Source organism: Bufo gargarizans, chromosome 1, assembly GCF_014858855.1.
Source record: "Bufo gargarizans isolate SCDJY-AF-19 chromosome 1, ASM1485885v1, whole genome shotgun sequence".
Classification (NCBI taxonomy): Eukaryota; Metazoa; Chordata; class Amphibia; order Anura; family Bufonidae; genus Bufo; species Bufo gargarizans.
Window position 1 is genome coordinate 736,295,485 of NC_058080.1, and position 26,322 is coordinate 736,321,806.

General features: G+C 47.0%; 1 protein-coding gene across 1 annotated transcript in view; it reads left to right on the plus strand.

Annotated features, from left to right (window-relative positions):
- The window catches only part of LOC122924908 (C-type lectin domain family 10 member A-like), a 74,234-nt gene extending 67,081 nt beyond the window's left edge, over positions 1 to 7,153 (plus strand). The window contains exons 8-9 of the mRNA XM_044276449.1: positions 3,360 to 3,445; positions 5,905 to 7,153. Coding sequence (XP_044132384.1) covers positions 3,360 to 3,445; positions 5,905 to 6,094 — 276 coding nt within the window. The 3' untranslated portion in view covers positions 6,095 to 7,153. The remainder of the gene's footprint in view (positions 1 to 3,359; positions 3,446 to 5,904) is intronic.
- The last annotated feature ends 19,169 nt before the right edge of the window (positions 7,154 to 26,322 follow it).

Consider the following 26,322-nt stretch of genomic DNA (forward strand, 5'->3'; position numbering starts at 1 on the left):
AATCCAATTATCTCTCAGGACAAAGGGGAGATCGCCAATACACATGTGGAGACAACAGGACAGACATCACCATTTAAACACACAATGGGACAATAGAACCACCCCCAGCATATTCCTCCCAAGCTGACAAGTTACACTTATTATAAGTTGTTACAACTTTGTGAGGTTACATTGTCCATACATATAACTTACATCAATTTAAACAGTATAACTTGGGGGACAAACCTATCCAAAATTCCCTGGAATAGGTTCAGGGGTTTAAAAGTTACTATGGGCCATAATCCTGAGGCAGGAGGCTTTTAAACAGCCCCCTCCAAAACCCAGTGGCGAGGTTGGTTTTGCCACACATCTCCCCCCCCCAGGGAAGACTAACCAGATACCTGACCTCACGCCGGTCGGTACCTGAGTTAGTCTGGCAGCCCACCCACAACCAAATACTGGACCTGCTGAATTTCGTAGCCTGGCTCTGTTCAGTGAATCCACCAAGGTTATATTTGTAGCTGGTACTCCCGGTCTCTGAGTTGCTCCCTGGCTTGGAGTGGAGGTTGCTTTGTGGGCAGGGATCAGCGGTACTCTGCCCTGGTGCCAGCACTACCACGGAAGAAGCCTGGTTGGAGTCTGGTTGTTGGAGTGGGAAACCGACTGTCTCCCCTTTGGCTAAACAGCCCTGTTGCTGGGGGACAGGACCGACTGTCCCTACCCCCTGTGCTGTAAGTGCAGAGACCACGGTCCCATCTGCACTGTTGTGGGGCTTACTGTCTCCCCCTGGTGCGTTAAGCTGCCGCTGGGAAGAGGGGGTAACGTGCTCCTCTCCCATACATACTTCCAGCCGCTGGGGAGGGCGACCGACCGCATCCGCTCCCAATACAGTGTCCTGCTGCTGGGGAAAGGAGACTGGGCTCTCTATTCCCTGTAGGACACTCTGCCGCTGGGGGACAGGACCGACTGTCTCTGCCCCCTGTAACTCCGCCTGCCGCTGGGGAATGGAGACCCGGCTCCCAATTCCCAAAAAATTATGCTGCTGCTGCTGGGGGGCAGGAACAACTACCTCTGCCCCCTGTAACTCAGCCTGCCGCTGGGGAGGGAGGCCGCTGCTCTCCTCTCCCTGCACTTCACACTGCCGCTGGGGAATGGAGACTGGGCTCCCACTGTCCCGCAACCGTAACTTCCGATGGAGGTCCACCCAACGTGGCAGCTGACCGTCACCTTCTGCCCGGTATAGTAGGGTCTTAGACACTAGACTCCTCACGAACTTCACGTACTTCTCAGCTAGATTGGGTCCGAAGAAGTTCAGCCGCAACCACATCATACGGTCAAATTCCTCAACAGAGTATCTGTACTCCACTGCTGGTTCCATCCTGGTGCTTTTAGGGTCACTGTACTGAGACATGCGTTGCCCTTAAATTGTAGAATCCACAGAAATGGTGTCTCCTGTAGCTGTCCTTCTGGCTGTAGGAACGATCCCGCTGCTTGCCACCAATGTAACGGCACCGTTTCAGCAGACAAGGGGTTAAAATCCGTTTAGGCGATATGCCCCTTTCCGGGAGACAGGCACAGCTACTGCAGAACACCAACCTCCCGAACTGCATACAAAATAGCACTCCAAACTGGAACCTCGCGGATAGCTGCCGGCAGACGAACAGGAAAAGCGTACAGTCAGCTTACACTCCTGGCAATCAGTCTCTAACAGCATATAGGGAATCCCCCCAATAACGAGACAAGGCTCCGTCTTGAGGGTCAAGCAGTGGTCTGACTGTACTTCAAGTACAGCCTCTTTTATTGATAAAAACCAAACATAGTACTGCCCACAGGGTTTTGAAATCCAACCAATCAGTAATTCACAACACACACAATGTAAATACAGCAACCAATCGTTCCCGCCCCCTAGAGGACCAGAAGGGAGACTGCGACACAGGACAGACACAACACATCCCCACAATGCATCATGGTTTCCTCCTCTCTGCCTGGGAGACGACCGAAGACAATCCAATTATCTGTCAGGACAAAGGGGAGATCACCAATACACATGTGGAGACAACAGGACAGACATCACCACCCAAACACACAATGGCACACCCCCACAGCAAACACAGACATTTAACATATCCCCACAATGCATCATGGTTTCCTCCTCTCCGCCTGGTAGACGACCGAAGACAATCCAATTATCTCTCAGGACAAAGGGGAGATCACCAATACACATGTGGAGACAACAGGACAGACATCACCATTTAAACACACAATGGGACAATGGGACAATAGAACCACACCCAGCATATTCCTCCCAAGCTGACAAGTTACACTTATTATAAGTTGTTACAACTTTGTGAGGTTACATTGTCCATACATATAACTTACATCAATTTAAACAGTATAACTTGGGGACAAACCTATCCAAAATTCCCTGGAATAGGTTCAGGGGTTTAAAAGTTACTATGGGCCATAATCCTGAGGCAAGAGGCTTTTAAACAGTCCCCTCCAAAACACCGTGGCGAGGTTGGTTTCGCCACACATGTCAAGCACAACTAAGTTCTGAATACAAACATGGTCAAATCAAAAAAGGAATATCAATAATTGTTTGGCCCAATAGAAGAAGAAGGTAAAATTGTAGCCTATAAGAACATCACAGTAAACGTGTACAAATCCCTAAAAAGAACAAAACTCTAAGGTGAAACCTATCACTCAATAGAACCAACAGCCAAAGACAGAGGTACAGCAAAGACGAAGCTGAGGCGAAGCGCGCGCCGAGGTTCCTATCCTGACCTGCGCTGCTCTTCTCACCCCCATCATGTCCTGGGGTACACATTGATTTGATTACAACTATTTTCTTGGCTCATTTCACCCTGATCAGTCAGAGAAATGCATTGAAATGCCGGATCTGTCTTTCCGGTGTCATCCGGCAAAATGGATCCGGCATTTATTTTTTCACCTTTTTTTCATGCGCAGGCCGGAAGGATGGATCCGGCACTAACACATTCCTATGGAAAAAACTGCCGGTTCCCGCATTTAGGCAAGTCTTCAGTTTTTTTTGGCTGGAGACAAAACCGCAGCATGGTGCAGTTTTATCTCTGTCCTAAAACGTCAAAAAGACTGAACTGAAGACGTCCTGATGCCTCCTGAGCGGATCGCTCTCCAGTCAGAATCCATGGGGACAAAACTGATCCGTTCTTTTCCAGTATTGAGCCCCTAGGACGGAACTCAGCGCCGGAAAAGAAAAACGCTAGTGTGAAGATACCCTAAGCCATGTCCAGGGTTACTGCCACTAAATAGAAACAAGAGTCTCTTATTCACTGAAACAAGCAGAGATCTTGAAAATTTGAGAAAGTTCTGAAAAGTTCTTGTGATTTCATTGGTTTCAGAATCTGATTGAGAGCACAGGAGAAAGTTACTGGATCGGTCTACATAGAGAGGATGACTCCTGGAAGTGGCCGGACGGATCCATCAAGTGAGTGACGGCGGGAGAGGCAGCAGGGAGAGCCGGGAGTATATATAGTGTTATATCTGACAGTATATACCACACCTGGTACTATATATATATATCAATGCTCACCCCCCGGTACATTATAGGAGCCTCATACATACAGTATATATAGTGTTATATCTGACAGTATATACCACACCTGGTACTATATATATATATATATCACTGCTCACCCCCCCCCCCCCCCCCCCCCCCCGGTACATTATAGGAGTCTCATATATACAGTATATACAGTGTAATATCTAACAATATATACCACACCTGGTACTATATATATATATATATATATTATATAGTACCAGGTGTGGTATATACTATCACTGTTCACCACCCCAATACATCATAGGAGCCTCATACATAGAGTATATAGTGTTATATCTGACAGTATAAATTATACCTGGTACTATATATATATAGTGCTGATGCCAATTTACTGCCCCTAGTAATATTACTGACAGTGCACCTGTCCCTGACTGCCCATATGTGTGTTAGTGATGGTGTCTCTGCCCCCGAGCTTCCCCCTAATAATGTTACTGACAGTGTGCCTATCTCTGACTGTCCATATGAGTGTTAGTGATGGTGTCTCTGCCCCCGAGCTTCCCCCTAATGATGTTACTGACAATGCGCCTGTCCCTGACTGTCCATATGAGTGTTAGTGATGGTGTCCCTGCCCCCGAGCTTCCCCCTAATAATATTACTGACAGTGCACCTGTCCCTGACTGCCCATATGTGTGTTAGTGATGGTGTCTCTGCCCCCGAGCTTCCCCCTAATAATATTACTGACAGTGCGCCTGTCCCTGACTGTTCATATGAGTGTTAGTGATGGTAGCCCTGCCCCCGAGCTTCCCCCTAATAATATTACTGACAGTGCGCCTGTCCCTGACTGTTCATATGAGTGTTAGTGATGGTGTTTCTGCCCCCAAGCTTCCTCCTAATAATGTTACTGACAGTGCGCCTGTCCCTGACTGTTCATATGATTGTTAGTGATGGTAGCCCTGCCCCCGAGCTTCCCCCTAATAATGTTACTGACAGTGTGCCTGACCCTTACTGTCCATATGAGTGTTAGTGATGGTGTCCCTGCCCCCGAGCTTCCCCCTAATAATATTACTGACAGTGCGCCTGTCCCTGACTGTTCATATGAGTGTTAGTGATGGTAGCCCTGCCCCCGAGCTTCCCCCTAATAATTTTACTGACAGTGCGCCTGTCCCTGACTGTTCATATGAGTGTTAGTGATGGTGTTTCTGCCCCCAAGCTTCCTCCTAATAATGTTACTGACAGTGCGCCTGTCCCTGACTGTTCATATGATTGTTAGTGATGGTAGCCCTGCCCCCGAGCTTCCCCCTAATAATGTTACTGACAGTGTGCCTGACCCTTACTGTCCATATGTGTGTTAGTGATGGTAGCCCTGCCCCCAAGCTTCCCCCTAATAATATTACTGACAGTGTGCCTGTCCCTGACTGTTCATATGTGTGTTAGTGATAGTGTCCCTGCCACGGAGCTTCCCCCTAACAATATTACTGACAGTGCGCCTATCCCTGACTGTCCATATGAGTGTTAGTGATGGTAGCCCTGCCCCCGTGCTTCCCCCTAATAATATTACTGACAGTGCGCCTGTCCCTGACTGTTCATATGAGTGTTAGTGATGGTGGCCCTGCCCCTGAGCTTCCCCCTAATAATATTACTGACAGTGCGCCTGTCCCTGACTGTTCATATGAGTGTTAGTGATGGTGCCCCTGCCACGGAGCTTCCCCCTAATAATATTACTGACAGTGCGCCTGTCCCTGACTGTCCATATGAGTGTTAGTGATGGTGGCCCTGACCCAGAGCTTCCCTCTAATAATATTACTGACAGTGCGCCTGACCCTGACTGTTCATATGAGTGTTAGTGATGGTGGCCCTGCCCCCGAGCTTCCCCCTAATGATGTTACTGACAGTGTGCCTGACCCTTACTGTCCATATGAGTGTTAGTGATGGTGTCTCTGCCCCCGAGCTTCCCCCTAATGATGTTACTGACAGTGTGCCTGACCCTTACTGTCCATATGAGTACTAGTGATGGTGTCTCTGCCCCCGAGCTTCCCCCTAATAATATTACTGACAGTGCGCCTGTCCCTGACTGTCCATGACCCCAACCCTCAGCTGCCCTCTAGCTGTCCCTGACTGTATGTCTACAACTACTGATTTCAGCGTTTGCGTAGTAAAAAGTGATATCTGGAGACAGAACTGCAGCCAAATGGAAACTTTCCATAATGAAAATCTGCAAGGTGTGAACTATGGGAAAATCGTTCTCTTGTATAGAAGCGAGCGTCCTCTCCTGTGTCATGTTGTGCTCCACTGCATGGGCGAGGCAGAGGTGGGCCCTCCCTGGAGCTGGATTTATCATGGTGTCTTCTCTCTTCTATTTCTATGTTTGTCCCCTCACACAGAAATGATTTCCAGAAGATAGGCAGCCATTATTGTGTGAAAGCAAGTCCCCGGCTGGACCCGGCCTCGTGCAGAACTAAGCTGCCCTGGATCTGTGAAATGAGGGCCAAGAGATGCAGCTGCAAGGCTGAGGTGGTGCGCTGTCTGTGGGAGAAGATTGGAGCATTCGGACAGGATCGCCAGGAGCTATAATTCTCTGCCAATATACATATTACACAGATGGGTAATAAGTATGTGCCCCCATCCTGATGTCTCCTATTACTCCTATGCTGCCAGGGGCGTAACTAAAGGCTCCTGATGGAAAACTTCAACTTGGGCCATCTGCACCACCCCAACTGCAGCCCATCCATACTTTGTCAGCCGCATCTCTGGGTCTCTGAAGTGACACCTCGAGGCAGCACTAGCAGAGAGCTTCATGGCTAGTCATAAATGATAAAGGGGAATGATCCTCAAGACATAGGTTTTGACCTCTTTTTCCTCCCAAAGGGCATAACTATGAGACAACTTTTCGAACATAAGACCAATAAAAAATGCCTGCCAGCAGAGGTACTGTTCTGCCCAGCAGGGCTAGAAAATTATCTTGGTTCATTTTCCACAGTTTAAGAATCATCTCAGATCACGTCTATTTCTTCCCTAATTCATTCTGCTGCAATTCCTGTATTTCTGTGGTTATTAGGTTACAGCACCATCTAGCGGTGGTAAAAATGTACTGCACTTTGTTTTCTTGTTAATAAAGATTATCATATTGTGGGTGGTGCAAGGCATTGTGGGAGGTGCTAGGCATTGTGGGTGGAGCTAGGCATTGTGGGTGATGCTAGGCATTGTGGGTGGTGCTAGGCATTGTGGGTGGAGCAAGGCATTGTGGGTGGAGCTAGGCATTGTGGGTGGAGCTAGGCATTGTGGGTGGTGCTAGGCATTGTGGGTGGTGCTAGGCATTCTGGGAAAGAGAAGCCCAGTTTCCAAACTTCATGTTGCAGGACATCAGCAGAGCGGTCTCCTGCATATCTCCTTTTCAAACCTCACCATCCTTGTGCAAGCATATCTGGTAAGAGACCTATCTCTGTCTCAGGAAAGAGGTAGTAACTGTTTGTTAGCTATGCAATACTATGTATAGTATTAGGGTTTCTCTGTTAATGTTATATTCCATGTCATCTATACTGTATACAACTTCCTGTATTGTTATCGTTTTTCCACACATCAAATGCTCCTGTTTTACCAATAAACAAGTTAGACGACAGAGAACAGTCCTCTTATTTGGAAGACCGGAATGGTTTATACTGAATATCAGACTGCGCGCTGGGAACGTGTATGAAGACAGAACAGGTACCATGTTCCAAATTCCTTGATATAAATGGCCGCCCTATATACATGGCAGTGACATAGTACCGTAAGTAGGACTTGTATAAAGCAATACCTATGGCAAAAATAGCTTTATACTAAACCTACAATAAATTGCCAGTCCGCGTAATATATAAAATGTATGAGATCACTTTATTAAGACATGTATCAAATACAATTAAAAGATAACAGTGCAGGAAAGAAATGGCGACATCACTGGAGGAGATCACATGGGCAGTGACACGTGTAAGGACAAGCAACATACAATACGAGGAGGAAAGTGCAACTGCAGCATGGTAAGCATAGTCCTTCCTGTCGAGATAATTTACCCATAATGCGTCTGCCGTCCAGGATGGCACCAACCCAGACACGCGCTTCGGTGATCCTTCGTCAAACATGGCCGGCTTAGATACAGCGGCTCAGCATTTTACATGGAGATATAACTCTGTGATGCAGCCACCAGATAATTGTCAGATACCATCTCTACACAAGAGATTACAGTGCTCGCACCTTCTCAGTGTCCTCCGCAACTCTCCGGGCAGCGCAGCAGTCTGTCATACAGACATTGTAACCCTCATAGCCCTTCTCCACAGCCTCATTTCCTTTTGCCAGTAAAGAGTTAATGATGAGCAGGCTTTATCGCTGCCCTAGCCGTTTTAAAGATAAGGGCAGCACTAAAGACCACCCGTTAGTGCCAGTGATGTCACCGGGCTCACTGCTAGGCAGAAGCCTCCACCTAGCTTACCGTATGGAGACCCACGGATCTCCAGAAAAAGCCCTTTCCACAATTCAATGCAGGGCCAAGGAGAGCATCATGTCAGAGGGCCGTGGAGGAAGGAGGGGATATGTCCGGGTCAGCTCTATATCCCACTGTAATTACTTTATTTTGGAGTTTTTGTATTCTCTGTGCTGCTGCAACAATGTGAATTTCCCCTTGGTGGGACTATTAAAGGAATATCTTATCTTATCGCACTTAGTAAATATTTTCATCACTTAGCCTGCTTAAGCCGATTTATTCTCAAATCGTTGAATTCCCTATAGTTTGGCCTCTGCATCTTGACTGCTTACACATAGCCTTGTTCTCAATCAGGTACACTCCAAGTAGAAAAACTGGTTTGTCCCCTTATGAAATCCTCCTTGTGTCTGCCCTTCGTATTTTCCACAAGTATTGGCCATGACACCCAGCTCATTGTCAGAGTATGTGCAGGCCCTGCAGGCACAATTACATAAGGTACATAAACAGGTGTTTGCATCTAGTCCAGATACCAACTGTCTTGAAGGGAGCCACTCTTTGGAACCAGGAGACTGGTTGGTCCTGAGGAGACACGTCAGGAAAAGCCTCGATCCCTGGTTTGACAAACCCTTCAAAGTCCTTCTGACAACTACCACTTCAGTGAAATTGCAAGGAAAGACAAACTGGGTCCATGCCAGCCATTGCAAGAAAGTGTTGAGACTGGAAGAAATGATGCCTCTCATCCCCCTTGTGTGGCTATTGATCTTGGTGCAAAGAATGGACTCTTCAAGAGATGCTGAAGGAGGACGGGGACAATAAGTTTCTTAAACACTTGAATGATACTAATCTTAGGAATTGCTGGATTTGTACCCACAGTCCTGTGAGCTCAAGGACTATGCCTTTTCTCGCAATTCCTCTGACTTTTTATGAACTCGCCCATATGTCTTGCTGGCAGTTTGCTTCAAAGAGGAGAAAGGGACAGGATGGCCAAAATGATAACTCTATAGCAGTGCCCCTCCGCGTAGCTGGGTGGGTAAATGTTCCTGCTGCAGCCTACATACTACTATATCATTCAACTTAGAAGTACACTTTGCCCGATGACCTCTTCTTTGTGGAGTCGCAGCCTACAAGTGGATCCCTCCTGGGGACTGTGGAACATGCGCCCTGGTCCGGCTGACACCTGACACTTTCATCTTACCACATGATAACGTAGACATTAATGTGGTCCCCAAGCACACCCTATATAAGAGGGCAGCTGATAATCACCCCAGACCAAGCGGGAGGCCAAATGTAGTATCGATGGGGGACAAATAGATGTTTTAGTTCACTATTCTTATATCCTATGGTGATGCAGATGTGGGACAAGTTAGTGGAAGCAACAAATTACTTAGATGATAAAATCTGGGGGGTTTTGGTGATGCCTAATCAGACTAGTACTGTACAGGCTCAGCTTGTATTACTAACTAATCAACACACAATAGCGCTAGAGTATGTGACTGCAAAAGATGGGGGGATCTGCCAAACTATCGGGCCGACCTGCTGCCACAGGGAAATCTCCAGGTGAGGGCCCAAATAAAAGTTGTTAAGGAAATGCGAGAAATGGCTTGAAGAGCATGATGATGCCAAAGATTCCTGGTGGGGGAATACATTTTCATTTCTAAATCCAGCAAACTGGTTTTTCCATCAAGCAAGATCTCCCACTGGAAAGATCCAGGATGTGTAATTGTGATGTAATTTGCAGGATGCTCAGGAGGGAATCAGGAGAAGAGGTAGAAATTCCGGGATGTGTGATCAGCACATGTCAATGTTTCCTTCCGAGCAATACCTGAAATTATTCACAAAAGGGGGGATTTGTGAGGGAAAGCATAAAGGCGTCCATTTTGTATACATATTCATTTTATATCTATGTAGAACCTGCACTTACGCAAGAGGGGGATTTAGCTTTGGAAGGCAGAAGTACAAACTCCACAGTGGGCCCCTACTCCCCCTATGCTGACCATTTTCTTATCTGAAACCAAACATAGTAACTGGAAGCTGGTCTCCACTAGGACACGGTTACTGCGTTTGTCTGCTCATTATAATAAAGGGGGCATTACCAGGAACACATCTTGTATGAAACCTCGAGCCGGCTCACTCAACTTCAGAACTATTAGGAGACCGAATCACATCAGAAGGTCGGTTTGTGACCACAGGGGCACTAAGAGGGCCTAACTACTGTGTCTGGGTCACTAAAGGGGAATAAATACTGTGTGGGGGCACTAAGGGAGCAAAACTACTGTGTGGGGCACTAATGGGGCATAACTACTGTGTGGAGGCACTAAGGGGGCATAACTACTGTGTGGGGGCACTAAGGGGGTATAACTGTGGTGTGGAGGCACTAAGGAGGCATAACTACTGTGTGAGAGCATAATTACTGTGTGGGGGCACTTAGGGGGCATAACTACTGTGTGGAGGCACTTAGGGGTCATAACTACTGGGTGGGGCACTAAGTGGGTATAACTGTGGTGTGGGGGCACTAAGGGGGCATAATTACTGTATGAGGGCACTAAGGGGGCATAACTATTGTGTGGGAACACTGAGGGGGCATAACTACTGTGTTGAGGCACTAAGGGGGTAGAACTACTGTGTGGGGGCACTAAGGGGACATAACTACTGTGCAGGGGCACTAAGGGGGCATAACTACTGTGTGGGAGCATAAATTGAGCATAACTACGGAATGGGGCCCTAAGGTTGCATAACTACTGTGTGTGGGCACTAAAGGGGTATATCTACTGTGTTTGGGCACTAAGGGGGCATATCTACTGTATTGGGAAACTAAGTGGGCATATTACAGTGTGGGATCACTAAAGGGGTATAACTACTGTTTGGGGCCACTAATTGGGCATAACTAAAGTGACTGTGGAGGCACTAAGGGGACAAAACTACTCTGTGGGGGCACTAGGAGGGCATAACTACTGTGTGGGGTCACTGAGAGGGCATAAATACTGTGTGGGTCACTAAGGAGGCATAACTGCTGTATGGGGACACTAAGGGGACATAAGTACTGTGTGGGGGCACTAAGAGGGCATATCTACTGTGTGGGGGGGCATTGAGGGGAAATAACTACTGTGTGGGGCTCTAAGGGGGCATAACTACTGTGTGGGGCTCTAAGGGCGCATAACTACTGTGTGGGGGCTCTAAGGGGGCATAACTACTGTGTGGGGGCACTAAGGGGGCATAACTACTTTGAGGGGGAAATAACTACTGTGTGGGGGCACTAAGGGGGCATAACTGCGGTGTGGGAACACTAAGGGGGCATAACTACTGTATGGGGGCACTAAGGGGCATAATTACTGTGTGGGTCACTAAGAGGGCATAACTACTGTGTGGGGTCACTAAGGAGGCATAACTACTGTGTGGGGGCACTAAGGGGTCATAACTATTGTTTGGGATCATTAAGGGGACATAACTACTGTGTGGAGGCACTAAGGGGGCATAGCTACTCTGCGGGGGCACTAAGTGGGCATAGCTATTGTGTGGGGGCACTAAGGGGGTATATCTACTGTGTGGGGGGCACTGAGGGGACATAACTACAGTGTGAGATCACTAAGAGGGTATGACTGCTGTGTGGGGTCACTAAGGGGGTATGACTACTGTTATGGCTCTAAGGGGGCATAACTACTATGTGGGGGAACTAAGGGGACATAACTACTGTATGGGGGCACTAAGGGGGAATAACTGCTGTGTGGGGGCACCAAGTGAATATAACTACTGTGTGGGGGCAGTAAGGGAACATAACTACTGTGTGTGGGCACTAAGGTGGCAAAACTGCAGTGTGTGGCCCTAAGGGGGCATAACTATGTGGGATCACTAACATGGCGTAACTTCTGTGTGGGGGCACTAAGCGGACATAACTACTGTGTGGGGGCACTAATGGGGCATAACTACTGTGTGGGGGCACTAATGGGGCATAACTACTGTGTGGGGGCCTAAGGGGGCATCACTACTGTATTGGGCAATAAGTAGCAGAATGACAACGACAAACATTTGTAATGCACTTTTTCTCGCAGGGACTCAAAGCACAGGGATCGTTACATGTTCGGGAAGTCAGTGGCTGCCATACAGGCGCTCGAGACCAACCCACACTAGGACCCCAGAGCTGGTGCTAACCACTGAGCCACCGTGCTGCCCGTGAAGCTGCAGCCAATATAGTTTGGGGAAGGCTCCTTTCTTCTCCTCCATGACTGTGCCCCAATGCATAAGCTCCATGACGTCTGGTTGGGGGAGTCTGGAAGAACAAAGCCCCAAACTCAACACCATCCAAAACCAGAATAAAGAGTGCGAGCCTCATAGTGGGCTGACTATTCCCATAGCCTCGTGGACTCCCCTGAACTCCTCAGTGTACACGATACCTGGACAGGCCTGCACCGGTCACCACTTTCTGACCTTCAATGGCTATTTCTCATGGGTTACCAGGTCATGACCCAATCCAGCAAGCCACGTGGTATCCTACACACCGTACTATTGATGAGCTCCCCTGTGTCCTGGAGGATTGGTACTAGAATCTTCCTAGACAGAGTAAGGTGTGTCCATTAATACTGTCCTCCAACTCTGAGCCTCCACATATTCATGCACATATACACCGTGCACTGCAGCCATGCTCCAGGCCACCTCTACAGTAGGACATGCAGTATTGTCTGTAGGGAAGGTTCACCCTCTGGGTGTCCTAATCCTGGGACTGCTGTCGTCATCCTACTTCTGGCTCACGTATGATTCCTCTATGATTCTGAGCTCCTCATGTTTCCCCTCGAGGCAACAAGTTCTGGAAAGACTTCTAACCTCAGAGGACACCTGTAGAGTTGGCAGAGGGGAATATTTGACTTCAGTGTTTCTAAGTGTTTGTTACTGAACCTGAGACGTTGCACAGAAGTTATTTCTGAGATGAAGGAGACAAAGTCTCAGGTAGGACATCTGCTTACATGTGTCTGGGGCATAGGAGATGGGGTCCCAGCACGAGGACAATGACTGGGGTCCTGCAATCCTTATGACCAGGGCTCAAGGATTGGAGGAGGAGTGTAGACTGCCCAGGGCACAATGAGCAGGGAGGGCCCCAGATGAGCAGTGAGGACCCCCATGCCGGATACTCAGTGTATGGCCCTGGTCACTGGGGGTGCTCATCTCCCTGTGATCACTATGGTCTCTATAGTCCCTGTGATGACTATGGTCTCTATAGTCCCTGTGATGACTATGGTCTCTATAGTCCCTGTGTTCACTGTGGTCTCTATAGTCCCTGTCATCACTGTGGTTTCTATGCTCCCTGTGATCACTATGGTCTCTATAGTCCTTGTCATCACTGTGGTTTCTATGCTCCCTGTGATCACTATGGTCTCTATAGTCCCTGTCATCACTGTGGTTTCTATGCTCTGTGTCATCACTGTGGTCTCCATAGTCCGTGTCATCACTGTGGTCTCCATAGTCCGTGTCATCACTGTGGTCTCCATAGTCCGTGTCATCACTGTGGTCTCCATAGTCCCTGTCATCACTGTGGTTTCTATGCTCCCTGTGATCACTATGGTCTCTATAGTCCCTGTCATCATTGTGGTTTCTATGCTCCCTGTGATCACTATGGTCTCTATAGTCCCTGTCATCACTGTGGTTTCTATGCTCCCTGTGATCACTATGGTCTCTATAGTCCCTGTCATCACTGTGGTTTCTATGCTCCCTGTGATCACTATGGTCTCTATAGTCCCTGTCATCACTTTGGTCTCTATGCTCCCTGTTATCACTATGGTCTCTATAGTCCCTGTCATCACTGTGGTTTCTATGCTCCGTGTGATCACTATGGTCTCTATAGTCCCTGTCATCACTGTGGTTTCTATGCTCCCTGTCATCACTATGGTCTCTATAGTCCCTGTCATCACTGTGGTTTCTATGCTCCCTGTGATCACTATGGTCTCTATAGTCCTTGTCATCACTGTGGTTTCTATGCTCCGTGTGATCACTATGGTCTCTATAGTCCCTGTCATCACTGTGGTTTCTATGCTCCCTGTCATCACTATGGTCTCTATAGTCCCTGTCATCACTGTGGTTTCTATGCTCCCTGTGATCACTATGGTCTCTATAGTCCCTGTCATCACTGTGGTTTCTATGCTCCCTGTGATCACTGTAGTCTCTATAGTCCCTGTCATCACTGTGGTTTCTATGCTCCCTGTGATCACTATGGTCTCTATAGTCCTTGTCATCACTGTGGTTTCGATGCTCCCTGTGATCACTATGGTCCCTATAGTCCCTGTCATCACTGTGGTTTCTATGCTCCCTGTGATCACTATGGTCTCTATAGTCCTTGTCATCACTGTGGTTTCGATGCTCCCTGTGATCACTATGGTCCCTATAGTCCCTGTCATCACTGTGGTTTCTATGCTCCCTGTGATCACTATGGTCTCTATAGTCCCTGTCATCACTGTGGTTTCTATGCTCCCTGTGATCACTATGGTCTCTATAGTCCCTGTGATCACTGTGGTTTCTATGCTCCCTGTGATCACTATGGTCTCTATAGTCCTTGTCATCACTGTGGTTTCAATGCTCCCTGTGATCACTATAGTCCCTATAGTCCCTGTCATCACTGTGGTTTCTATGCTCCCTGTGATCACTATGGTCTCTATAGTCCCTGTCATCACTGTGGTTTCTATGCTCCCTGTGATTACTATGGTCTCCATAGTCCCTGTCATCACTGTGGTCTCTATGCTCCCTGTGATCACTATGGTCTCTATAGTCCTTGTCATCACTGTGGTTTCTATGCTCCCTGTGATCACTATGGTCCCTATAGTCCCTGTCATCACTGTGGTTTCTATGCTCCCTGTGATCACTATGGTCTCTATAGTCCCTGTCATCACTGTGGTTTCTATGCTCCCTGTGATCACTATGGTCTCTATAGTCCTTGTCATCACTGTGGTTTCTATGCTCCCTGTGATCACTATGGTCCCTATAGTCCCTGTCATCACTGTGGTTTCTATGCTCCCTGTGATCACTATGGTCTCTATAGTCCCTGTCATCACTGTGGTCTCTATGCTCCCTGTGATCACTATGGTCTATATAGTCCCTGTCATCACTGTGGTTTCTATGCTCCCTGTGATCACTATGGTCTCTATAGTCCTTGTCATCACTGTGGTTTCTATGCTCCCTGTGATCACTATGGTCTCTATAGTCCCTGTCATCACTGTGGTTTCTATGCTCCCTGTCATCACTATGGTCTCTATAGTCCCTGTCATCACTGTTGTTTCTATGCTCCCTGTGATCACTATGGTCTCTATAGTCCCTGTCATCACTGTGGTTTCTATGCTCCCTGTGTTCACTGTGGTCTCTATAGTCCCTGTCATCACTGTGGTTTCTATGCTCCCTGTGATCACTATGGTCTCTATAGTCCTTGTCATCACTGTGGTTTCTATGCTCCCTGTGATCACTATGGTCCCTATAGTCCCTGTCATCACTGTGGTTTCTATGCTCCCTGTGATCACTATGGTCTCTATAGTCCCTGTCATCACTGTGGTCTCTATGCTCCCTGTGATCACTATGCTCTATATAGTCCCTGTCATCACTGTGGTTTCTATGCTCCCTGTGATCACTATGGTCTCTATAGTCCTTGTCATCACTGTGGTTTCTATGCTCCCTGTGATCACTATGGTCCCTATAGTCCCTGTCATCACTGTGGTTTCTATGCTCCCTGTGATCACTATGGTCTATATAGTCCCTGTCATCACTGTGGTCTCAGTTTGACACGTGCCCCGATCATCCGGGCCTCTGCATTATTGGTTGCTTCAGGGAGTACCACACTTCCATGGAGTACAAAACTAAAAAAATGTTTTAAAAAAAATATTATTTAGTGAAACTAAAAAAAAATAAAAAAAGTTGATATATTAGGTATCTCCACGTCCATAAGAATCCGATCTATAAAAATACCCCATGACCTAACCCCTCAGATGAACACGGTAAATTTTTTATAAAAACGGTGCAAAAAAAGGTATTTTTTTGTCACCTTACATCACAAAAATTGTAATAGCAAGTGATCAAAAAGTCATATGCCCCCCAAAATTGTGTCAATAAAACCGTCCTCCCATCCCGCAAAAAATGAGCCCCTACCTAAGATAATTGGCAAAAAGAAAAAGGAAAAACTGACTCTTAGACTATGGAGATACTAAAATGATTTTTTTTTTGTTTATGAAAAGATAATATAGTGTAAAACATAAATAAATAAATAAAGAGTAGACATATGAGGTATCGCCGCGTCCGTAAGAATCTGCTCTATAAAAATACCCTATAACCTAACCCGTCAGATGAACACGGTCAATTTTTTAAAATAAAAATGGTGTAAAAAAAAGGTATTTTTTTTGTCACCTTACTTCACAAAAATTGTAATAGCAAGCGATCAAAAAGTCATATAGCCCCCAAAATAGAGCCAATAAAACCGTCCACTCATCCCGGAAAAAATGAGCCTCTACCTAAGATAATCGGCTAAAAACGAAAAAAAAGGACTAGTGTAAAACATAAATAAATAAAAAGTAGATAAATAAAAAGTAGATAAAAAGTAGGTATAGCCGCGTCGGTAAGTATCTGCTCTATAAAAATACCCCATGACCTAACCCCTCAGATTAACACAGTCAATATTTTTTTATAAAAACGGTGCCAAAACAGCAATTTCTTGGCAAATTTTCCATTTTAATCCTTTTTTTTTTCAGTAACAAAGCAAGGGTTAACAGCCAAACAAAACTTAATATTTATTACCCTGATTCATCAGTTTACAGAAACACCCCATATGTGGTCGTAAACTGCTGTATGACCAAACTGCAGGGCGCAGAAGGAAAGGAGCGCCGTTTGGTTTCTGGAAGGCAGATTTTGATGGCTTTTTTTTTTTTGGACACCATGTCCCATTTGAAGCCCCCCTGATGCCCCCTAGAGTAGAAATTCCATAAAAGTGACCCCATCTAAAAACCTACATCTCTCAAGGTAATCAAAACTGATTTTACAAACTTTATTAACCCTTTAGGTGTTCCTCAACTGTTTATGGCAAATGGAGATTAAATTTCAAAATTTCGATTTTTGGTAACCTTGCCTCACAAAAATGTAGTATAGATAAACCAAAAATCATATGTACTCTAAAAATAGTCCCCAAAAAACTGTCACCTTATCCCGTAGTTTCCAAAATGGGGTCACTTTTATAGAGTTTCTACTCTAGGGGTGCATCAGGGGGGCTTCAAATGGGACATGGTGCAAATAAACCAGTCCAGCAAAGTCTGCCTTCCAAAAACCACACGGCGCTCCTTTCCCTCTACGCCCTACTGTGTGCCAGTACAGTAGTTTACAGCCACATATGGGGTGTTTCTGCAAACTACAGAATCGGGGCAATAAATATAGCAGTTTGTTTGGCTGTTAACCCTTGCTTTGTAACTGGAAAAAAAATGATTAAATTGGAAAATTTGCCAAAAAATCTAAATTCTGAAATGTTGTCTCCATTTGCCATTAACTCTTGTGGAACACCTAAAGGGTTAACGATGTTTGTAAAATCAGTTTTGAATACCTTGAGGGGTGTAGTTTCTAGAATGGGGTAATTTTGGGGAGGTTTCTATTATGTAATCCTCACAAAGTGACTTCAGACCTCAACTGGTCCCTAAAAATGTGGTTTTTGAAAACTTCTAAGGTTTGTAACGTCCCCAAAAACTAAAATGGCATTCCCAAAATGATCCAAAGATGAAGTAGACATCTGGGGAATATAAAGTAATAACTATTTTTGTAGGTATTACTATGTATTATAGAAGTAGAAAAATTGAAACTTGGAAATTTGCTAATTTTTTCAAAATTTGGGTAGATTTGGTATTTTTTTTATAAATAAAAATGATTTTTTTTTACTTCATTTTACCAGTGTCATGAAGTACAATATGTGACGAAAAAAAAGTATCATTGCCTGGATAAGTAAAAGCTTTTTAAAGTTATCACCACATAAAGTGACACTCGTCAGATTTGCAAAAAATTGCCTGGTCCTTTAGGTGAAAATGAGCCGGGTCCCTAAGGGGTTAGGAAGTGCATTCCTCCTGTGATTCCTCCACCTAAACCTCCTGATCCAGTGGTCATTCTAGGCGAGGTTGAATATGAGGTGGGAAAAATTCTTGACTCTCAGAGAGTTCATGGCTCCCTGCAGTGCCGTATCCATTGGAAGGAATATGTTGCTGAGGAGAGAGCATGGCTGCCGGCTTAGGATGTTCATGCTCCTCGTTTAATAAGAAAGTTTCACTTTTCCTCAGAAGCCTGCTCCCCATGTTGAGGGTGCGGTGGCCCCTCTTGAAAGGGGGTGTAATGTCACAAACTTACCTGTCTGGGCTCCAGCAGTAAGATCTCCAGCTTCGGCGTGACCGCGTCAAGAGAGATGTGCTGCCAAGCCACAACCCCTGGTGCCGCAACAGCGTCATTAGTGACAGGATGGGAAGCCTCATAGCGGCCATGTGCTGGAGGAGACTAGCAGTGGGCTGATTGCTCAGCTGCTCTATTACTGTGTGCTAGTGTTTCTGACTAATGGAGCGCTGAGTCATGGAACTATCAGGTTCTGATCCTAGGACTTGGTCCTCTATTTAAACCCCTTCCTGGCCATAAAGCAGTGCCTGTGATAGTCTTGTTTGTGCTCTCTAGATTTGTTTGTCCTTTTGACCTCAGCTTTTTATTTGACCACTCTTTGTCTCATGTGATTTGTAATGTGCATCCCATCTGGTATTTGATCTCAGCTTGTCTTTTGACTACTCTCTGTCTCTTGTTTTTGTACTGCGCTTTCCACCTGGTTCTGACCCATTTTTGTACGACTATGCTTTTGTGTTGTTTTTGTCTCTTGGTGTTTCTTTGTCTCTGCACCTTAGTAGCATAGGGACCATTGACCAGTTGCGGTCTTGCTACCGAGGGCTTGATCTGCAAGTGGGTAGGGAAAGTGGGCTGGGTTTCAGGTCAGGGCTCACTGTCCGTGTCTGTCTCTACCTACAAGTGTTACAGTAGCCATAGTAAATGCCAGACCTCTGACCCCAGTCCCAATCTCTCTTCTATTTACTCTTGCCACTCTTCTCACAAAGAAAACTGGAACATTCCTAGCTCCTTCAGGAGAGTTTGATACCAAAGACCTGTAAAAAAAAATCAATGGAGACAGGTGCAAACCTGGCAAATACCTTCTTGGATAGGTGGCATAAGCAGTACTTATCCACACTGCAGCCACAAACCAGTGGCAAACCACTATGTCCAATCTAAAAATTGGTGACCTTGTTCTTGTGAGGGATTGTCAAGCTCAAAGAAACCACTGAACCATTGACTTAGTAACAAAAACATTTCTAAGTGATTATGGAAATGTCCGCAAAGTGGAAATGAAGATAATCAGAGGAAGTGAACCCAGGTGTTCCTCAGATCAGTCTCTGAACTGATCTTACTTCTGCCTTCTGAAAACTGAATTGGCGGAGTCCATTGATATCAGGCAAGGAGTGCCTCCAGCATCATTGTTCTTCATAGTTCATTCTGAGTGCAAACATAGACGGCAGTATTTTGCTCCTCTGGTGTTCCCATTGTTCACTACCATTTCTATCACTTATATTCACACTATGGTCTCCATAATCACTATGGTCTGTATGGTCATTATGGCCAGGGTGGTCTGTAGTAGTGCCCATGTTGGCCTGGGGTCGCTGCTACTGTTTTCTATGGGTTTTCAGGTCATTCATATCATTGATAAAAGTATTTTCTTGTCCTTCTTGTCTAGATTTTCACCATTCTTGGATCCTTACTTCCAGATGGCCACACTGGATCTATTCAATATGTTATTTCCATGTTTATTGCCTTCCTAGCCTTGGTTCTTAGTTTCTTTGCTGTGGATGGCCAGTTCCCCAGGGCCTGCACCACTGACTGGGCATTAAATTGTAGAATATGCTGCCCTCCATGGAATGGAAGCCCCTGTGGTGAACATGCTGGACGTGGAGAATGCCCTATTAAACACGTTTCCATATACAGCCAAGTCTCAGAAATCGCTCATGGGGGTGATCAATGCCGCGATGACCGCATGAATTGGCCTACAGGTTATCAGTATTTTTGTAGATGCAAAGGAAATTATACGGGTTTCAACTGTGGGGAATGCAAATATGGACATTATGGAGAGCAATGTGATCAGAAGAAGATACTGGTTAGGAAAGAGATCCGGAATCTCAATGTACCTGAAAGGGAAAGGTTCCTCAGGTATCTCACTCTGTCCAAATCTACCACCAGCAAAGACTTTGTCATCCTGGTGACCGGTGACAGGTACAACCCTGAAACATTTCAGTTTCGGGATGCCTCCATTTATGACTTGTACGTCTGGATCCACCACTACTCCATGAAGCCCATTGTTCTGAACTGCACAGATATGTTTGACCGTAACTTTGGCCACCAGGGACCTGCCTTTCCCACCTGGCACCGTTTGCTGCTCCTCTTTTTGGAGAGACAGATCCAGCTCTTGACCGGAGATGAAGACTTTGCTTTTCCGTATTATGACTGGAGTCAGGATGGCAACTGCTCAGTCTGCACCGATGAGCTTTTGGGAAGAAATGATCTTGAAGGAAATATTCTGAATAATTCCTGCTTTTCCGCCTGGGGGGTAAGTGTCACATGCATAATGGTCTGAGTAATTCATAAGGGAGGGAAACTGATGACGACACTTTTCCCAGAGTTTTCTGTGTGATCAGTATACAAAAACAAGAGGCAACCACACAAGTAAGAACATTTGTGTGAGAGATGAAGCTCCAACTATCAGCAAAGGAGGAGAGATTACACAACGATAAAACCACCACCTGGCATCTCGTGCTCTCAATACAAGTAGAAGGAGACAGTAGAAAGACTTGATGGACAGTTAGTAGATATTTAGCAGTGGAGGGAGGTGAAGATCTCTTACAGTACATACAGAACCCTACAGTATGGGTCACCCCTGGCTGAGGCACTTCTTCAACCACACGGTCAGGCACACTATTACAGGGTATCTAGAGTTCACTTTGGGGAGGTTGGGTCCAGTAAAAGAGGGTCATGTGTAACGGTTTTATGAGGGTTGGGTCTTGTCGCTTGTTTTTTAGATGATGTGTGCTAACAGTAAGTACCCACGTAACTACTGCCAGTCAGCTGCCAGCAATGCCTACAGAGACATTCTGCACCGGAGCCCAGGCATGAAGGAGAACACCAGCCTGCCAACACACCAAGATGTGCAGAATGCTCTGAAATGGAAGTACTATGACACCTACCCATACGACAGGACGGCACAATACAGCTTCCGCAATGCTGTTGAAGGTGAGCTTGATTCCCAGGTTGGATGAGGTGTTGTGAAGAAGAGTATGGGGTGTGTCACAAAAAGTGAGATAGTAGAGGACCCCACCTCTGGGTCCTTCACATATAGGTAGAATGAGGTGTCCTCTGAGCTTACCTGTGGGAATAAACTGATGGCTGTCAGATAAAGGCCAATTAAAATATTATACAAGCTCTGCGCCATTACTGCTCCATACTAGCCCAGAGCGGAGCACATTCCAGACCATGCCCGTTACTCCTCCTCCAATCCGTCATGTGTCAGGAGTAATACCAGTTGACTATGTGTCTTCTGTATGAAGGATATTTCAGCAGTTTTCCCCTTCACAGGCTTCAGCTCTGATTAGCAGTTTTTCCAGTCTCTGGATCCTGTCACCAATTACTGGGCACTGTGCCTGATACCATAAAGCAGAAGGTCTCCACAGAGGCTAAATCCCATCTCCAGTCCCAGCACACCAGTCTGCACCTTCCACAGGAAGCCAATCTTATTGAATGGTCTGTCATTGTGGCTGAAGAGGAAACCTAGGTCCACCAGGCCCACCACTGATTCTTGAGCCACAGAATCCGCCTTTCCACAGTGAGGAGGGTTTAGTATGGATCAGAGGACATACAGAATCGGGGATCTCCACACGTATGACACGTGACAATGGCTGTACGGCAGTTTCCTGGTATACAAAACTCATATTTGTGCTCAAGCAGTTTTTTGCTTTCTTCGTCAAGGTGCGGGGTTTAGTGGTAGGGAGTGTGGTCTGCAGCCAAGACTGAGATCTAAGATCTGGCTGAGATCTAAATGACGATCATATGCCGGGTCTGGGGGGGGGGGGGCTGGAGTTACGGCTGCAGCCGAGAGCTCATCCAGCTGTCTTCATAACTTTGCTCATGACCGGCTGCAGCCATATTGGAGATGGGAATAACCCTTTAAGAGGCGCATCTTACTCCAGTACCTTTTAGGTTAAAGGGGTTTCCAGGCTGACGACATTGATGAGATATCCTCAGGATATGTCATCAATATCAGATCGGTGGGAGTCCAACCCCCAGCATCCTCACCAATCAACTTTTACCTGCAGGCCCCAGCACTGGGATTACCACTGAGAATGGGGCAGGAAGCACACAGCGCCGTTCACAGTGTAGTGGCCATTGTGGGTTACTGCACCTCAGCTCTCGTTCACTTCAGTAGCAACTGAACTGCAATGGACACTGCACTTTGATCAGACAGGCGCCTCCAGCTCCTGCAGGTAACAGTTGATCGGTGGGGATGCTGGGTGTTGGACTCCAATCTGATATTGATGACCAATCCTCAGAATAGCTCAGTAATATTCTCAGCCGGAATACCCCTTTAGGTTCGGCGTATGAAAGAACCGTGAGACCCCGTGTTCTCTGCTCGAGCTGCGGTCCAGTGAAGGATTCATGTGGTAAGAACTGGAGAAGATTATGGATGAAATACCAACACAAGAGTGCCAGGGGGCAAGACTCCACTCTACCCGATGTTGGATATTAGTCTGATTGCCGAAAAAGTGCATTCCAGAAAACTGGTGCAGCACAAGAAAGGTCTTGGAGAGCAGAGTCTAAGAGGCTCGGAGAGAGGAGGACGCTTTACATCAGTAGCAGAACATAGTGCAAGGGAAGGGTGGTGGACAGGAATGACTGCACAGGATGCGGGCAAGGATGCAGTGACTGGCACACGGTACAGACATCACTGCAGTTAGTGGCACAGGGTACAGACATAGGTGCAGTGACTGGAAAAGGGTACAGACATCACTGCAGTTAGTGGCACAGGGTACAGACATCACTGCAGTTAGTGGCACAGGGTACAGACATTGGTGCAGTTAGTTGCACAGGGTACAGACATCGGTGCAGTGACTGGCAAAGGGTACAGACATCCCTGCAAGTAGTGGCACAGGGTACAGACATCACTGCAGTTAGTTGCACAGTGTACAGACATAGGTACAGTGACTGGCAAAGGGTACAGACATAGGTGCAGTGACTGGCAAAGGGTACAGACATTGGTGCAGTGACTGGCACAGGGTACAGACAGAGGTGCAGTTAGTGGCACAGGGTACAGACATCACTGCAGTTAGTGGCACAGGGTACAGACATTGGTGCAGTTAGTGGCACAGGGTACAGACATCACTGCAGTTAGTGGCACAGGGTACAGACATCACTGCAGTTAGTGGCACATGGTAAAGACATTGGTGCAGTGACTGGCACTGGGTACAGACATTGGTGCAGTGACTGGCAAAGGGTACAGACATAGGTGCAGTGACTGGCAAAGGGTACAGACATTGGTGCAGTTAGTGGCACAGGGTACAGACATCACTGCAGTTAGTGGCACAGGGTACAGACATCACTGCAGTTAGTGGCACAGGGTACAGACATCACTGCAGTTAGTGGCACAGGGTACAGACATCGGTGCAGTGACTGGCAAAGGGTACAGACATAGGTGCAGTGACTGGCAAAGGGTACAGACATAGGTGCAGTGACTGGCAAAGGGTACAGACATTGGTGCAGTGACTGGCACAGGGTACAGACATAGGTGCAGTGACTGGCAAAGGGTACAGACATAGGTGCAGTGACTGGCAAAGGGTACAGACATTGGTGCAGTTAGTGGCACAGGGTACAGACATCACTGCAGTTAGTGGCACATGGTAAAGACATTGGTGCAGTGACTGGCACTGGGTACAGACATAGGTGCAGTGACTGGCAAAGGGTACAGACATCACTGCAGTTAGTGGCACAGGGTACAGACATCATTGCAGTGACTGGCAAAGGGTACAGACATTGGTGCAGTTAGTGGCACAGGGTACAGACATAGGTGCAGTGACTGGCAAAGGGTACAGACATTGGTGCAGTTAGTGGCACATGGTAAATACATTGGTGCAGTGACTGGCACTGGGTAGAGACATTGGTGCAGTGACTGGCAAAGGGTACAGACATAGGTGCAGTTAGTGGCACTGGGTACAGACATCACTGCAGTTAGTGGCACAGGGTACAGACATCACTGCAGTTAGTGGCACAGGGTACAGATATCACTGCAGTTAGTGGCACAGGGTACAGACATCACTGCAGTTAGTTACACAGGGTACAGACATCGGTGCAGTTAGTGGCACAGGGTACAGACATAGGTGCAGTGACTGGCACAGGGTACAGACATAGGTGCAGTGACTGGCAAAGGGTACAGACATTGGTGCAGTTAGTGGCACAGGGTACAGACATCACTGCAGTTAGTGGCACATGGTAAATACATTGGTGCAGTGACTGGCACTGGGTAGAGACATTGGTGCAGTGACTGGCACAGGGTACAGACATCACTGCAGTTAGTGGCACAGGGTACAGACATAGGTGCAGTGACTGGCACAGGGTACAGACATCATTGCAGTTAGTGGCACAGGGTACAGACATAGGTGCAGTGACTGGCAAAGGGTACAGACATAGGTGCAGTGACTGGCACAGGGTATAGACATTGGTGCAGTGACTGGCAAAGGGTACAGACATAGGTGCAGTGACTGGCAAAGGGTACAGACATTGGTGCAGTTAGTGGCACAGGGTACAGACATTTTTGCAGTGACTGGCACAGGGTACAGACATTGGTGCAGTAACTGGCACAGGGTACAGACATCGGTGCAGTTAGTGGCACAGGGTACAGACATCACTGCAGTTAGTTGCACAGGGTAAAGACATTGGTGCAGTGACTGGCAAAGGGTACAGACATAGGTGCAGTGACTGGAAAAGGGTACAGACATTGGTGCAGTTAGTGGCACAGGGTACAGACATCACTGCAGTTAGTGGCACAGGGTACAGACATTGGTGCAGTTAGTGGCACAGGGTACAGACATCACTGCAGTTAGTGGCACATGGTAAAGACATTGGTGCAGTGACTGGCACTGGGTACAGACATTGGTGCAGTGACTGGCAAAGGGTACAGACATAGGTGCAGTGACTGGCAAAGGGTACAGACATTGGTGCAGTTAGTGGCACAGGGTACAGACATCACTGCAGTTAGTGGCACAGGGTACAGACATAGGTGCAGTGACTGGAAAAGGGTACAGACATCACTGCAGTTAGTGGCACAGGGTACAGACATTGGTGCAGTGACTGGCAAAGGGTACAGACATAGGTGCAGTGACTGGCAAAGGGTACAGACATTGGTGCAGTTAGTGGCACAGGGTACAGACATCACTGCAGTTAGTGGCACAGGGTACAGACATAGGTGCAGTGACTGGAAAAGGGTACAGACATCACTGCAGTTAGTGGCACAGGGTACAGACATCACTGCAGTTAGTGGCACAGGGTACAGACATTGGTGCAGTTAGTTGCACAGGGTACAGACATCGGTGCAGTGACTGGCAAAGGGTACAGACATCACTGCAAGTAGTGGCACAGGGTACAGACATCACTGCAGTTAGTTGCACAGTGTACAGACATAGGTACAGTGACTGGCAAAGGGTACAGACATAGGTGCAGTGACTGGCAAAGGGTACAGACATTGGTGCAGTGACTGGCACAGGGTACAGACAGAGGTGCAGTTAGTGGCACAGGGTACAGACATCACTGCAGTTAGTGGCACAGGGTACAGACATTGGTGCAGTTAGTGGCACAGGGTACAGACATCACTGCAGTTAGTGGCACATGGTAAAGACATTGGTGCAGTGACTGGCACTGGGTACAGACATTGGTGCAGTGACTGGCAAAGGGTACAGACATAGGTGCAGTGACTGGCAAAGGGTACAGACATTGGTGCAGTTAGTGGCACAGGGTACAGACATCACTGCAGTTAGTGGCACAGGGTACAGACATCACTGCAGTTAGTGGCACAGGGTACAGACATCACTGCAGTTAGTGGCACAGGGTACAGACATCGGTGCAGTGACTGGCAAAGGGTACAGACATAGGTGCAGTGACTGGCAAAGGGTACAGACATAGGTGCAGTGACTGGCAAAGGGTACAGACATTGGTGCAGTGACTGGCACAGGGTACAGACATAGGTGCAGTGACTGGCAAAGGGTACAGACATAGGTGCAGTGACTGGCAAAGGGTACAG